We start from the raw sequence: 16,888 nt of genomic DNA, 5'->3' as shown, positions 1-16,888 counted from the left end.
TTCAACCGGCCTTCCCGAACGTGGTGCATCTTCGACATCAAAATTGCCGGATCGAAATTTAGCGAACCAGTTCTGGCACTGGCATACTGTCAACACACCTTCTCCATACACATCAGTCAATTTCTTTCTGGCTTGAACAGCATTTTTACCCTTTCTGTAGTAAAACAGTAAGATATGTCGAATATGCTGCTTATCGCTCTCCATATTTAAAAGGGCACCAACCAAAAACTACTGCGTAGAATTAATTGGAATTTTTCACACACAAGCCTTGCTATATGAGCTCTCAAAGCATATAAAAATTATACGGGTTAAATGTGAAGTTGGGTCCAAAAGAATACAATTAAATACCCCTGTCGGGAAAAAACGAAATGACTTTCCGAACAACCCGATATATTGCATTTATTGTATTTGGTTCAATGATGAACTTAGATTGAATTTGAAAATAGAAACGGTTGAGATTTGGATAAATATTTAATAAAGTAAAAGTAGTTCATGATGAAACCAACAATTACGTACATATTATGATTTTCTGGTCTGGTATTTTAAAACTAAAATATTTCTGCATATTTTGTACAATTTTTAAGATTCCTTTGGAAATATTATTAGAAAACCATTTGAACCATACGTACTTTAATTTGAGTAAGAGTTATTAAATACTCTTTAATTAACCGATGTTGTCCTGATTCGAGTCTAAATGCCGTCGTCGGTTGGAGTTGGAGTTCTCCAGGAGTCCTTCCATCTCCGATGTGCACAATCTTCGAACCCGAATCAGGACAGTATCAGTTCACTTACTGGCCACGAAAGCCTTTACAAATTTGTCAGACCTTTTATTAATTTACAATGGTTTAATTTAAGGGAGTGATGAAAATAATGGGGCTTCCTGAATGGATGTACTGGCTCTCATGGTTTATAAACATATTAATATTCTACGTGATCTCGATAGTTTTTATAATATTGCTTTTAAAAATCCAGTGGTTCTCCAATAGGAGAAAAGTATTTGCTAGAGCAAATCCAATTATATTATTTATTTTTTTATTTCTTTTTGCATGTGCCACTTCAGTATTCGCGTTTATGATTAGCATATTTTTTAAAAAAGGTAAATTGATTTTTTATTTATGTGTTTTATGATACGAAGTACTGTTGTTTTTGTATAATAGCCAGCAACGCTTCTGCTGCGGCAGGATTAATATGGGTATTTTCTTATGTACCTTTTTTGTCCATAAAAACTAATTACGAAGGTGTTCATTTGGGACTTAAGATATTTAGTTGCATTTCTTCAAATACCGCTCTGGGATTTGGAATGAAACAGTTAGTAGCTTTCGAAGCACATGAAAATGGTGAGTTGGAAATCTTTCGTTTTTTCGAGGTTGAAAGAAACTTCAAATTTGAAAATTCAACATCTATTAAATCCATAAAACTCACTAGTTTCTCAAAAGAGTAGTTAAACGAATTAGCCAGTTTCAGTTAATAGTATCATATACGTTATTATAAAAATCAATGACGAGTTAAGCATAAAAAAGTATTATAGCAAACAAAAACTCATGTTTCGCCTTTTGGTTCAAAGCTTCTTTAGGGGTATAAAAAAATGAGCAAAATATAGAATTAAGTGTAATTATTATTGCTTTCCACGTTTCTTAGTTTTCACTGGCCAACATCTAGTAAATGAAGACGAGATGATGCCAAAGAATTTCACGAAATTCGGCTGAATGCGTTGTTCATTAAAATACTCTACAATTGTTTTAGCCCTTAAGGTTTGACCAAATAGTGATTGATTGTAAGTAAGTTAGTTCTGGTTTAACATAGGTTGCTTTAACTCTATCTCTAGCTGATAAATCTATTCATCATCATCATAAGGTCGTCAGTCCTAAGACTGGTTGCACACGCACCTTCACTTCTTCCTATCCTGAGTTAATCTTCGCATTTTCCTAAAACTAGATCATCCCACATCCTTCAGTATTGGCCAACAGTAATCTATCTATCTTTACCTCTACTGTTCTTAACTCCTGTTTCTACCACTAATATGTCTCTGACTAGACCTTCATGCTTGAGAAGGTGCCCTACTACTCTATCTCGCCTATTTCTTATTGACTTCCATAGAGTCCTCTGTTCTCATACTCTTTCCAATACCTCTTCATTTCTAACCTTCTCTATCCACGGTATCCTTATCATCCGCCTATAACACCACATTTCGAACGCTTCTAACCTTTTCCTTTCGGCCGCTCCCACTGTCCATGTTTCGCACCCATACAGCGCCGTGCTCCAAACATACACCTTTAACAACCTTTTTCAAATTTCTAAATTAACCGTTCGCGAGCATAGAAGTAACTTCTTTTTATTGAAGACGACTCTACCCTGAGCTATCCTTTGCTTTATATCTCACTACTCCTTCCGTCCTCACTTATCTGACTTCCTAGATACCTAAAGTCAGCCACTTCTTCTAATTTTTCGTCTCCTATCTTTACATTCGCTCTTTCCCTACTTTTCCTTCCCTTGCATACCGGTATTTTTGTTTTACTTTTATTTATTTTTATACAATACTATTTTGTCAATACCGCTTTCATTTTATTCAAAGCTATCTCTAATTCCTCCGCGCTAGATGCTATTTCTGCTACATCATCTGCATATAGCTATTACAGAATATTTAATTTCAGCGTACTCTACATATAAATTTAGCCTCGCTTATCTTTTACGTCCTATAATAAATTTATGTCCAGATGTCATTGCCCTTAACTTGGCTTTGATATTTATAATAATGTCTCGAGAAGGATTAAAAATGGAAAATAAATGTTTCATGCAATGTGAACTTAATTAAATTATTTTTTAGGTTTACAGTGGGACAATATATGGGGCAGATCATCACCCGATGATAGTTTTGTTTTTGGTTACGTTCTCGTAATGTTGCTAGTTGATTGTGTAATATACATAGTCTTAGCGATATGCCTTGAAAATTTTTTTGTAGGGAATCGCGTGAAGGAACATGTGTTACATATTTTATATAAGATACGTAAAAAGATCAAGGCACCTTGGAAAAAAGAAACAACCACTACATCTACTGTACAAAACAAAGACTCAAATGGTACGAAGTTGATGTTTGATTTTGTATTTAATAATACTGTACGCGTACGAAAAGAAAACAAAAGAAATTCATATTATTATCAAATATTTTATTTATTAAAAACTGTTCTCCAGATATTAAAAGCTTTTAATATTCATACGACTAGAAAATTAATAAAAATTTGACTATATTTATATTTAAGTTAAATATTATAAAGGAACTTTAAATTTAATTCTCGAAAAATTTCAAAAACCGGTCTCAGGTTTATAACATTCCCGGTCTTTGACATTTCTGTAATGGCATTACTGAAAAAGGTTAACCCTTAATTAAGAAAAAAATTCATAATACAGTGTAAACTCTTTATAACGTCACTCGATTTAACGACAAACTCCTTAAAACGTCGAAATTGCTTGACTTTGGTTGGTTTACATTGTTTTCTATACAATATTACACTCTATATAGCGTCACGCTCACTCTATTTAACGACAACAATGCGGCATTATAAATCATTGAGCAAGTTGCCGAAATAGATAAGAATTGCAGCTGTGTACGTTGTTGAAGAAGACGATCCTGTCCCTCCACCAAGCATCAAACAAGCACTTGATGCAGCAAAACTATTAAAAAAATACTTTTTATATAATCAAATTGATCCAGCAGTATCTCAAGATATGAGTAAGATACGTAACAAAATACAATTAAAATATTGGAGAAGCGAAAAACATCAGACGAAGATAACAGGCTATACGCATTGTATGAATAATAATGTTCAGTGCAAAATGTGTACTATATTGGTAAATGCATATAATTATAGAATAGTAAAATAATATCTTTTATTTCTCTCCATTTAACGACCACTCTTTATAACGCCGAAAAATGTTCAGTCCCTTAAGTGTCGTTATATAGAGTTTACACTGTGATTGTTGATTTGAATTAAGCCTAAATACTTTTAGATGATAATACCCTAGAACCATTTCCTCAAAGTGGGATAGTCGTTAAAAAACTTACAAAAGTGTTTGCTGGAAAAGAAGTTGTAAAAAACGTTTCTATGACAGTTTACCAAGACCAAATAACAGTTCTTTTGGGTCATAATGGTGCCGGGAAAACGACTCTGTTATCAATGCTTACTGGGTCACTGTCACCCACTGATGGAACAGCAACAATTGGTAGTCGCGATATTTTAAAAGAAAAACATCGACAAAATTTGGGGTTTTGTCCTCAATTTGACATTCTGTTAGACGAATTGACTGTATCTGAACATTTGTACTTATTTTGCAAAATAAAGGGAATGGTTGATGCTAAACTTATTACAGAAGAAATTGATAAGTACGTTGATATGTTGAGCCTTCAACCAAAAGTAAGTTCTTTCAGTTGAACTTATCAATTTGTGTTTGAAATAAGACTAAATATTTTTAGAAAAATGCTAGGGCATTGACGTTATCAGGTGGTATGAAAAGGAAATTGTGTGTTGGAATCGCACTGTGTGCTAATTCAAAGTTTGTAATATTTGATGAACCATCAGCAGGAATGGATCCCAAAGCAAAGAGAGGATTGTGGGATGTGCTACAATCTCAGAAAGATGGTAAATTTTTCAAATTTAATTTTTGAGAATTGAAAATGACACCGTTTTAAAAGATGCATTTTATTGTTCAATTAAGAGGAAAATGGCTTACATTTTCACATAGAATTTATTATCTTGGATCTTTCTGTCATAAACATATTCAGTTTGATTTTAAATTCAGTAAGTTTCAAGTGTAGTATAATTCGAATTTCAAATCAAATAATATGCGTTATTTGACATTTATACTAATTAATTAACTGCAGCTTTTAACAATTAAAAACAATCACAAACATAAAATTGTTATCATCATACCAATTCGTACGTATTCGCCGGTATTTGGATTTGTTTAGGAAGCTGTCTGGGTTTGAAGGTCGATGTATTATCACATTTTGAATGATATAATTTTGATTTCCATCCTTAATTAATTAGAGCTTTTACTCACTCCTTCGCTCGCGTTGATATCCTAAAAACGTGTCAAAGATCATCGACGATCACATATTTTTTCTATCCCTCGGGAACAGTAATATATTGTAAACATTTTCTGGATAAAATGTACCCTATGACCTTTTCTGTATCCTTGTCAATGTGTATTCAAAATTTCATGATGATCGGTTGAGTAATTAAGGCGTGAAATCGTAATAAACAAACAATCAAAATCACATATTGGTTCCCTGAAGCATATGTTGGACCGAAGCTTTTTTAATCATGACCTGTGCATAACTTACGTTTTTCATTTAAAGATTTCGCTTTAACATTACCTTTTCTATATAAGATGAACATTTTTATAATATTCAGTTAAAAATGTTATATTGTTTTAAATTACAAAATACAATTGTAAAATATCAATTCAATTAGACATAATTAATTGAAACAGAATATTCAGTAACGAGCGCTTTTTGTATAACATGGAATTTCCCATAGGCAAACTTTAATCACTAACAACTTTTTTATTTCGTCAAAAATCTGAATTCCGGCTTCGTCACAACTTTCTTTTTATTGCGTCGATACTTTTACAAAAAAGAAATTCAGAAATTGGTTAAGAAGTTCATGCGTCACGAATATTTCTCCATATGGAGTCATGTTATGTGAAGTTCGCTACAATAATATTAGGATAACTATTAAAAAAATATTCCAAAATATCTACGTTTTCGTGTTAATTACAACGTTATAATTGACAGGTAGAACGTTGATATTAACTACACATTCAATGGATGAGGCGGATATTGTTGGTGATAGAATTGGTATTATGTTAGATGGTAAATTAGAGTGTATAGATACCAGCTTCGCTTTGAAAAAGAAATATGGGCTGGGATATTTTTTAATCGTTGAAATTGTACCGTATGCAAATGTTACAAAGACAACTGCAGTCCTAAAAACCGTCATACCAGATATACAGGTATATTAAATTATATAATTGTACAGCTAGACCTAGACTTTGGTCTGTCATTCATTTGATGAAAAGGCCGGCGTTTTCAGAATAGTGCTCCATGTTCGAGCTTGATAGTTGAAGCCTTTCGTTGAGGTTGTACGCGGGGGCGTTTTTAAGTTCGAATTTATTTTTCTTTTTCAATACATTCACCTGCTACCCTTATACATTTTCCCGTTTTTCTTTCAATTAACTTACGTATACTTACTCGTGAAGAATTTTAAAAATGGTTGTATCTAATACTCCTACCATTTCTGTGAGCTGTTTCTTTTTAAGTCGGATCTTCTAGTATTAATTTTTCGGCTTTTTGAATAATTTCCGGAGTGGTCACCTCAATCGGCAGACCTGGCCGTGGGTCGTCTTCAAATGAGCCCCTGCCTTGCTTAAAGAGGCTATGCCATAATTTTACATGGGAAAGGGCCCCCGTAAACGGATGACATCTCTTCCAGTATGGTTTGAACTGATTTTCCTTTCTTGGTAAGGAACTTTATAACAGCGCGGTATTCGATTTTCTCCATATTTCACAATTTGTTCCCGATTGATTTGTTTCGTCGACGATAGTTCAGACTGCTGACCTAATTACGTTAAAACTTGGTATTTATACTAATAATGAGTTGCTTAATTCGTAATGACTCGAGTAAGTACCTTCACTAATGATCTACCTACCGAATCTGCGAACTTAAAAACGCTTCCTCGTAAGTATTCTTGAAGGAGAAGTAATAATCCTGGACCGCGGCTATCAAGCCCGAACATCAATCACTATTCAGTGAGAAGTTTGCTTTTTTAATACTAATTGCTTTACTAGATAGAAACCGCCACTAGTTTTGAAATAAAATATCGAATACAAGAGAGTTATTCTAAACAACTGCCTCAATTGTTAAAAATGCTGGAGGAAAATGGTAAAACATTAGAAATAATACGTTTTGGAGTGTCCTTCACTACATTAGGAGACGTCTTTTCACAGTAAGACTTTTGTTGTTAATATAATTTATTAAAAAAAGTGCTCTTTACTATCACAAACATTGAAATAAGTTAGTAGCTAAAATTGTTTAACATTTTCTATTATTTTGATTATCATTCTAATTAGAACATCAGGAAATTAAATTCAAATTTCTTGAACTCCTTAAGCTATAACAGTATGTGCATTACATTATTGTTATGCTATTTCACCAAACTGTTAAGTACATTTTAGAGTTTTGGTTTCACCATCTGATCAAGAAGATAATAAATTACAGGAAACAGGCAATTTAAATATGAGTATTGACGGAAGTGAGCAATTATCTGAAATTTGTAAGTAAAAATAAAGTTCGTAGTTATTTTCATAAATATTTCATGTTAAATTGGACTAATGAGACTCGAAAATTAAAAGTTTAATAGGAACTTTTCATGATTTAATGAAGTTCAGTCATTAATAAAGCGATATGAATAGAAAAAGTTTTCCATATAGCTATTGCTGATTAATTTTACTTACTGCTTATTCCAATATGTATTTTAAAATGGTAGGTAAAAATTAGGTAAATTAAGAAAACGTTTTAAGAATTATATCCTTAGCAAGGACAGTTCTTGATATACCTTTTTTGTTTCTTAATAAATTGGCATATTATCATCACCGCTACCAATTTTTCCAAATTTTTTTTAATTTTTTTGTTTATCTCCTTTCATCAAAAATATCGATTGAATTCGAAGATTATGTACGTATTATGACATTACAACTTTTGGTTTTCCTTAATTGAAAATGTATCAGCTACCTCAGTCTTCAATTAATTATCAGCCTACTATATTAATTTATCATTTATTTTTAATGGGTTTTCTGCTGTGAATTTTTAAAAAGTCATTAGCTGGTTATAAAAATTGAAGTAACAAATAAAACCATTTTTATTAGGTATTTTACTAACAATACGTATACGTATATAATTTGCACAGTGTATTAGTCCATTTCTCTTACAGTTATTAATTTATTTATTTCTATAATATGGATTTGGAGGTCCACCAGGTAGTAAAATCATCGTTTGTTATTTAAATAAAATATTCGATTTAAAACCTTGTACGGTGTACCACGCACAATATTCATTGGTATAATTAGTATACAGAAGTAAAGATATGTTGCTTCCAAAAATTGATGCAATTCCTTCAAGGTATATGCATAAGAAAAGCGAAGGAAAAGGTTTTGATTCGAAGGTTTGCTTTAAGGTAAAAGGTTTTACATAATTTGTATTTATAAGAAGAACCATCTGCTCAAAAACTAAAGGATTTGCTTCTAAAAAGAGGAATCTAGGTTCACAACAACTTTTCTCGCTCTTTTCAACTTTTCAGTAGCTGCTCAGGCATCACACAGCTTGAAACGTAAACATTTATGTATTTGTAGGACTGTTTTGTGTTAAAATCTATCTAGAAGGACTTTAATCCGAAGCATTTCTTTGCAAGGAAAACGTATAGATTATGGATACGAATTGTAGCAAAAGCTTTTACTTTTACCTTTTGCTTCTACCTTTTACTTGAAAGTAAATTATTATTCTTAACTAATAATAATGGGTGGATTTTTAAAGCAAAGTAAAAATAATCATGCCGTAACTTGAAAACAAAAATTAATAAATTAGTATTCTTTATTTAAATGGTTCTAAANTCTATAATATAATAATAATAATTCTTGCAAGATAATTTTTATTTGAGTTTTATAGACGATGTACAATTTTTAGTTACCGAGGGAAGTAAAAAGAATTCTAGAGGATATTCATTGTATCTATATCAATTTCTAGCAATGCTTATGAAGAGAGCATTTTTATTTCGCCGATCACTATTTCTATTTGTTTTACAAATAACAGTGATTATTACTCTTACTGCGATCGCCATAAGTATTGGCCGAGAAGCCAGTAACATACGGCAACCTGCCTTGTCTATAAATTTAAAAGCATATAAAAACGCTACTACAGCAGTTACCGGACAAACTAATAATATTTATTACAAAAGTTACAGAAGAGCTGCTTTAAAAGATAGCTCACATTTGAAGGACTGGAAGGATGGCGACTTTTCGGACAATATGCTACATGAGGTACATAATACTGTTAATAATACTACAATTGACTGCAAATTTCAGTAGATGGCGACATGCTGTCAATAGTTTGATATTCTTTGGGAGTTGTTCATATTTTAATCACTTCTTGACCCCCTTTTTCCACCACATAATCAACTATAATTCCATCCCTTATCCTAGAATAAGATGGTCTTCTTAAATTTTTTGAAATGAAAGTTTTATCATCGTCATAAGATGGTTGGACTCGCACCTCCACTTCTTCCTGTTTTGAGCCAATCTTCAGATTTCTCAAAAATTCTTCGTCTAGTTTTTCGTCTCCTTTTTTACATTTCTCATATTCTGCAACTACCTGTAGTATTTTATATAAACTATCCATCATTATTCTTTTCCTATATGTCATCTCTCCACTTTTGAATACTGTTACATATCACTTTTCTCATGTAACATTGTCAAACGCTTTACCTAGATATATAAACCTTATACATATGTATATACGCTCTTTCGTTTTGTACCTTTTTCTTATCTATTATCCATTAAGCTAAAATGGATGGCTTAGATATCAACCCCTGTGCATACAGTTCAGAATACCCAATTGCCAACCCCAACCCTCTTACAAAGTCATAAGGTTTAGCCATAGCTCTTTAATGTTTTTTTTAAAGATATTTGCAAAGGTAAAAGTACGGAATAATGATCAAATTGTTTTACAAATAGTAAAATAAAAACTTGTGTTGCCTTGTCGATAAAGGACATCATAATAACCAAAGTACAGCACACAAATTTGATTCTACTACTTTCAGACAGTAAAAAACATGGATCTTGTAAGAACTAATTACATAGTTGGTGCATCTTTCCATAGCAACAATGTAACTGCATGGTTTAATAACATTCCATTACATAGTGCCCCTTTGTCACTTTCCATGATAATTAATGCTATTCTTGAAGAAGAAGTTGATGCTCAGCATCACATTTCTTTTGTACAGCATCCTGTAGACTTCGGCTCGAGATCAAAGGTAAGATCGAGTTATAAAAGATCTCAATAAAGTACACACCAGCAGTGTATTGCCACCTATAATTCAAAAACTATGAATTTCGTTGCTCTTCAAATAACTTTAATTGGAACTTTTAAATTTTTGTTTTCTTTTTTCAATCATTTAGAATGCCATTTAGATGTACGAGGGTGGATTGATAAGTTTCCGGCCTGACCAAGAAAAACAAGGTTTTTAAAAATTTTTTTTTTTTATTTCTCAACATAATCTCCTCCAAGGCTGATACATTTCTCATAGCGGTGTTCCAGTCTATTAATGCCATCTCTATAGACTGATTCGTCAAGCTCCTCAAAATAACCATTTACAGCTTCGATTACTTCTTCATTGTCCGCAAATCTCTTACCGCCAAGCCATTTTTTGAGATTAGGGAACAGAAAATAGTCACTCGGGGCTAGGTCTGGAGAGTAAGGAGGGTGCGGCATCAATTCAAACTTTAGATCGTTGATTTTAGCCGTCGCAACGATTGACGTGTGCGCTGGTGCGTTATCGTGATGAAACAAGATTTTTTTCTTCGCCAGATGAGGTCGTTTAATTTTCACCTCGTGGCTCAAACGTTGCAATAAGTCTGCGTAGTATTGACCAGTGATAGTATTACCCTTTGCAAGGTAATCAATGTATATAATACCTCTTGCATCCCAAAAAACAGTAGCCATAACCTTGTTCGCCGAAAAAATTGTTTTTGCCTTCTTTGGAGTTGGTTCCCCTGGTCCAATCCACTGTTTAGACTGTTCTTTGGTTTCAGGAGTGTAGTGGTGGACCCACGTTTCGTCAACGGTTACGAATCGACGCAAAAATTCGCTTGGATTACGCTTATACAATGACAAATTTGCGGTAGAAATGTTTTTTCGAATCAATTTTTGGTCGACTGTTAGCAAACGCGGCACCCATCTTGCACAGAGCTTTTCCATATGCAAATGTTGGTGCAAAATATGTTGCACACGTTCATATGACATCTTACAGGTCTCAGCTATCTCACGCACTTTCAATCTGCGGTCTCCCAGCACTATTTGATGAATTTTTTCGATCATATCTGGAGTTGTGACCTCAACCCTTTTTAAACTCGGAAACCCACTGCTTAACGGTTGAATATGACGGGGAGGATGTCCCCAGTGTTGAGTCCATCTCTTTTTTAATTTCCTTCGGCGTTAACCCCTTCAAATAAAAGTATTTGATGACAGCACGATTTTCCTGCTTTTCCATTTTTACGAAAACCACAGAGGCGTCTTGTTCAGCGTGCTGTCAAACCTACACTAGCAAGGAGATCGGGCTGAAACTATAGCTACAAGCTATCCAAGGATGGTACTATAGAATGTCACCTCAAGGTAGGCCTAGTGGCGTCATCTCTTGGTTAGGCCGGAAACTTATCAATCCACCCTCGTATATGAAATAATACCAAAATGCGGTGAATTCTTGTTCTAAAAATTGCTTTATTACGTATTTTGAAAAGTACCAGTTAAAAAAAATAGTTTCGATAATAATTACTTATATAATACTTAGATTAAAGTAATGTTTAATTTGATTACCTATAAGTTTTGTTAAAGAGAAACTTTATTAATCATATAATGCCAAAATCAAAGCCAGGATGTTTTATAACTAATAAAAACTGATACAATCCTGCATTGGTCCTTATTTCTTAATAAGGGAAGATAAGAAAACGCTATATAATAAATATTTTATATCTAATTTTTTATAGCTCGACCGAATATTTCACTCCAAATCTGTAGGATATCAATTAGCCTTTTATTATGGATTTGCAATGGCGTTCATTTCGTCCTTTTTTCTAATTGTTTATATTTACGAACGACAGAATAAATTTAAACATCTGCAATTCATATCGGGGGTCAAACTGTCAGTGTATTGGCTGACTTCAATTTTGTGGGATGCCATAATTTTTGCTGTTATGATTGTGATTACTATAATCACACTGGTGTGTTTTCAAGAGGACGGCTACAGTACTTCGGATGATTTCTGTACGTAAAACTGAGAATAACAAGATTTATAAACTAAATGTGAATGCTTTTAGGGAGACTAAGCATACTTTTAGGGTGTTTTGCTTTCTCTTCGTTATCAACAACTTATGTGTTATCGTTTGCCTTCAACTCATCGGCAAGTGGATTTGTCTGGATGTCAGTTTTAAATTTATTTACAGGTACAAACAATCATAAAATTTCTATTTGCTTAATACAAAGGGTGAGAAAATAAGAAAAAAATAACTGTCCTAGTATTTCTTTAGAATCAAAGATAATTGAACTATTATTTCATGTTACATGTTTAGTTTTTCAGTAGAAACTGTTTTGAATAATATAATTTTCTGATAGGTATATTTGATGTACAAGTTTTTAGCCTAAGGCAGACGGACCCGGAATCGAACCGGCGTCCTCCCGAATGCTAAGCAATGGTCTAAACCTCTAGGCCATACCGCTCGGTGTATCCTCCTACTCTTTCTAATACTTCCCCATTTGTTACCTTCTCTATATCCTCATCATTTGCCTGTAACTTTTTCTGCAGAGCCGTGCTCCAGTCCCTCCGTTGTCCTTTGTTTAATATCTCTGCTGCTTCTTCCATCCTGAATATTAATACTTATCTAAACCAACATAAAAAAAAATTTTGGACTGATCTTTGTTTAGAACACTAATTCTGCAGCTTGTTTATATTTGATTTCTAGAATTAGTCGAGAAATTTGCCCAATTACTCTTTTCGAACCAACAGATATATACGAATAGTAATAATTTTTAGGAGTTACATCGTTTATGGTTGTGGGGATTCTAAGGGATGAAATAATCAATTTATCAGACACTGCCGATAGTTTACATAAAATATTCATTATATTCCCTCATTACGCGTTGCCCGTTGCGATGGCAGATATGCATCGTATTTTCTCGTTGCGTAAAGTGTGCTATGAAATGATTATGGATTGCGCCGATCGTTTATCAATCGATTCATCACTGTCCTGTTCTGATCTTATTTGCAACCGTGCTTCTGCATGCTGTAGTGAGTATTAATATACAATATAACCTCGATAATTCAAACTAATTATTGCAAAGGTTTGTTCGGATTGTCAAAGAGCAGTCGCCTGTTATGTTAGACATATGTATTTATATATAAAGTTTTATTTGAATTTAAAAATGTTTCAAAAAAAAGATAAGATTATTATTGATACAATCGAATTAAATAGGGTATCAACTGTACCGCCGTGTCTTCAAAAATAAACCAAAATAATGAGAAATTGCTCTGTATTTACTTTGTTAATAATTGAAATATTGTAATACAATTTCAGATTTAGAAACAGACTATTGGGATTGGGATGAACCGGGTATAGGAAAAATCCTTATATACCAAGTTATCGTCGGTGGAATTTTCTTTATTATCCTGTGTATGATTGAAAGCAATATTCTGTCAGTATTTCGAAGATTTAAGACATCATTTGTGGAAATTCACAGAGAAAATATTACCGATGATGATGTCAACCAGGAGAAAAATAATGTGAACTTCATACTCGAGAGTAACATAGAAAATCAATACGCAGTTGTGCTGAAAGATATGTCCAAAACTTACAAAGGCAATATTGCTGTTAATCGATTGAATTTGGCAGTGATGCCCGCCGAATGTTTTGGCTTGTTAGGGCAGAACGGGGCTGGAAAAACCACTTTATTCAAAATGATGACGGGGGATATCTCTATCACTTACGGAAATGCTTGGCTAGAAGGTAACAGTGTAAAGGAAGAAATTGGGAAAGTTCGCAAGAGTATTGGATACTGTCCCCAATATGATGCCCTGCTTAACGAATTAACCGGGAAGGAAATATTAATAATATTCTGCTTAATAAAAGGAATTAGGTTGAAAAATATCAAAGGCTCTATAACAAAATTGGCCGAATTGTTTAACTTTTCGGAATACCTAAACAAAAAGAGTGGAAAATATAGCGGTGGAAATCGAAGAAAACTCAGCACAGCAATTGCATTTACTGGTAATCCGTCCTTAGTCTATTTGGATGAACCAAGCACAGGTAAAAAAATACGGACAGACACACGAGTGATCTCATAAGGGTTCCCAACCAGAGAACCAACTTAACATTGTAGTTGAAAAAAAAAGCATTATCTCCCATACTAGTACAGTCATTTAGTTCGAAAAACAGAGATTAGTTGGAAAGTTTTCCGGGAGTTTTATGGATTTTGAGGTGCTCTTTCCGAATTTCAACTTTGCTACATCGTATTTTTGCCGCTTGCGCCGCCATATTGGAAAATTTGGCGCCTAAAAGCAGTTTTTTGACAATATCTCCTTTCCAACTCATTTTACTATAAAACCAGTTATATACAAAATGAAACTAGAGAGAATTATCTACAATTTATCTACCAACCAAAAGAAACCTTGTTCTCCCATACATTGCACAAACTGCAAATGTAAATTTCTACGCACAATATTGTTTTGTTGAAAACTTTGCCACGTTATGTTCAGGCCATAGACTTCTTATTAATTTTCCTGTAATCTATAAGTAAAGAAGTATTTTCTGAATTTTTTTCAAAATTTTAGGTTCAGTAGTTTTAGAGATAACGGGAGGGGCGGAATGATCAATTTTCATTTATTTTCTTAAATAATTTTAAAACTACTTATTTAAAAATTATAAAAAATATATATTTGAGATCCTTACAACAAGCCCTTTCATTCGATATAACACACTGTACACTTAGCAAAACTTTTCTCTTAATTTCGTATTGACCCCCAAAAATGACCCCTATGTTTAAAATTAATTTATTTACGTTATGCGTCCGTGTTTGGATCTCAGAAATTCATACGTATAATAGACCCAGTAGATTAACTATGACAGACGGGCAGACAGAGACTCGAGTGATCCCATAAGGGTCCCGTTTTTCATTCGGACGTACGGAACCCTAAACAGGAGGTGTTTGTATTTTAGAAGTTATACCCACTTTTTTTTACATAGTTATTCAGCCGAAAATACAAGATTATAGTTATGCTGAAATTCAACTTCCGTCACATGCTCTACGCGTATTCCAGAAAATTCATTTTGTTATCGTCATACGTCATTATATTTAAATTTTGTGTTAGGAATGGATCCGGCCTCACAGCGTCACATATGGAAAATATTGCACAGGCTAAGGGCTAGTGGGACCAGCATTATACTTACATCCCACTCGATGGAAGAATGCGAAGCATTATGTACCCGTTTGGCTATAATGATCCATGGAAGTTTTAGGTGTTTGGGATCGATACAACATTTGAAACATAAATTCATGGGAGGATATATTTTGAGCATAAAGGTTTTGGAATATAAACTGGAAGTAGTGGAACAGTTCGTCAAAGAAAATTTTAAAAACGCCAATTTGAAAGAGAAATTCGTGGGTTTCCTTCGGTATCATATCCAAGAGCTTACAGTGCCTTTGTGGAAAATGTTTTCCTTATTGGAAGAGAGAAAACAAAAAACTGACATTGAGGACTATTCATTAGGACAAGCGGGTTTGGAGCAGGTTAGATTTTACAGATTATCTTGTTGCTTTTGATTTAATACGTGATGAATTTCTTCCAGATTTTCATTTACTTTGTGGAAAGTACGGAAACACAGCAATAACTGTCTTTTATACATGATTATTTACTCAATACTTAATGTAAAGTTTGAATTGTAAAACCCTCGAGTTTTAAGTGAACATAATGGATATGTTCTATAAAAATGCAAAATGTGATAAATTTATTACCAAATATATCTGTAATTGTTCTTTTATTTTATTTAAAACTTATTGTAACAAATTTTTTATTACAAGTATTAATTTAAGAAAGTCTCGTGTGCATATTTATTTAACAGAAAATCGGACTAGTCACAGTAAGTATCTATTTAAAAATCCTTTGAACTGATGCTATCTTGATTCGGTTAAATCGGTTACACTTGCTTCCGAATTAGGACAGCATCAGCAAGAAGAGAATGTAGGGTAAAAGCCGGACAGTTGCCTGAGTGGGATACATGCCCCGGTTTTTAATACACTATGTTAGGGATGTTGGTGGCATTAGCCCTTTACTAAAATTAAAAGTGCCTTGTAAATCGTCAGAGTATCCGCATGCATTTGGTATATGTAAGCAAAACTCTTTCGGGGCGAAGTTTTGACGGGGGTCGGAATTATATTAGTAAGTAATTTCTTAGAAAATACTACAAATGGCGCAGTAAACGCCATCTGTAGCACGATGCTACATTTTAGGATTACGTATGCCCCAACAAGGTCCACTTGTGTGGATATCTACTTGCTGAAAACGATAGATATCCACACAAGTGGACCTTGTTGGAGCATACGAAATCCTAAAATGTAGCATCGTGCTACAGATGGCGTTTACTGCGCCATTTGTAGTATTTTCTAAAACGCACTGTTAAGACAGCAGGTAAAAGTTGGTCTGTATTCTGTCGGAGTTGTTTGCGACGCGCTGATGAGATCCAAAAAGATCGAAATCGCGAACCGCGTCTGGCAGTTTCGACAGAATACACACCACTTCGAATTATTTTATTCGAAGTAATTTCTATTGAATATTTTTGTGGTTTCCCTCAATTTTTTGTTTATTTGCTTGCATTAGCGTTTAAATTCCACTGTTTCTTACATTTTATTGTTAAATATTTTTTATTTATTTCGCAAATAGAAAAGGCAAGTATCCGTATCAAAATGGATAGTCGCTCTATTTACTGTTGCCGATAGTCGCTCTAGGGGCTACTATCCCCAACTATAAATTCTTTAACGAACAAAGGCAGATCTTCTCCTTTTGGTGTTTTTTCTAA

At 33.5% G+C, this 16,888-nt stretch overlaps 1 protein-coding gene across 4 annotated transcripts; it reads left to right on the top strand.

The window, feature by feature from the left end:
• The first annotated feature begins 559 nt into the window (after positions 1-559).
• LOC108740753 (ATP-binding cassette sub-family A member 1) lies at positions 560-15,853 on the top strand. 4 transcript variants are annotated; one of them, XM_018475204.1, is made up of 16 exons: positions 560-1,096; positions 1,158-1,337; positions 2,825-3,076; positions 4,021-4,409; positions 4,469-4,634; positions 5,792-6,009; positions 6,845-7,002; positions 7,232-7,329; positions 8,736-9,088; positions 9,868-10,080; positions 11,810-12,086; positions 12,140-12,265; positions 12,853-13,107; positions 13,394-14,122; positions 15,184-15,602; positions 15,662-15,853. In XM_018475204.1, exons 1-16 carry the CDS (start codon positions 862-864, stop codon positions 15,701-15,703), a joined length of 4,110 nt encoding a protein of 1,369 aa, XP_018330706.1. In that variant the 5' UTR covers positions 560-861; the 3' UTR covers positions 15,704-15,853. The 4 variants fall into 4 exon arrangements, with proteins under 4 accessions (XP_018330706.1, XP_018330705.1, XP_018330707.1 ...); XM_018475203.1 differs by having other exon boundaries at positions 561-1,096; positions 4,006-4,409; XM_018475205.1 differs by lacking the exon at positions 560-1,096 and adding an exon at positions 1,639-1,774 and having other exon boundaries at positions 1,248-1,337; positions 4,006-4,409.
• The last annotated feature ends 1,035 nt before the right edge of the window (positions 15,854-16,888 follow it).

This window comes from Agrilus planipennis, unplaced genomic scaffold (genome assembly GCF_000699045.2).
Source record: "Agrilus planipennis isolate EAB-ADULT unplaced genomic scaffold, Apla_2.0 scaffold228, whole genome shotgun sequence".
NCBI lineage: Eukaryota > Metazoa > Arthropoda > Insecta > Coleoptera > Buprestidae > Agrilus > Agrilus planipennis.
The sequence above is the reverse complement of the archived record's forward strand: the minus strand, read 5'-3'. Positions and strand labels throughout refer to the sequence as shown.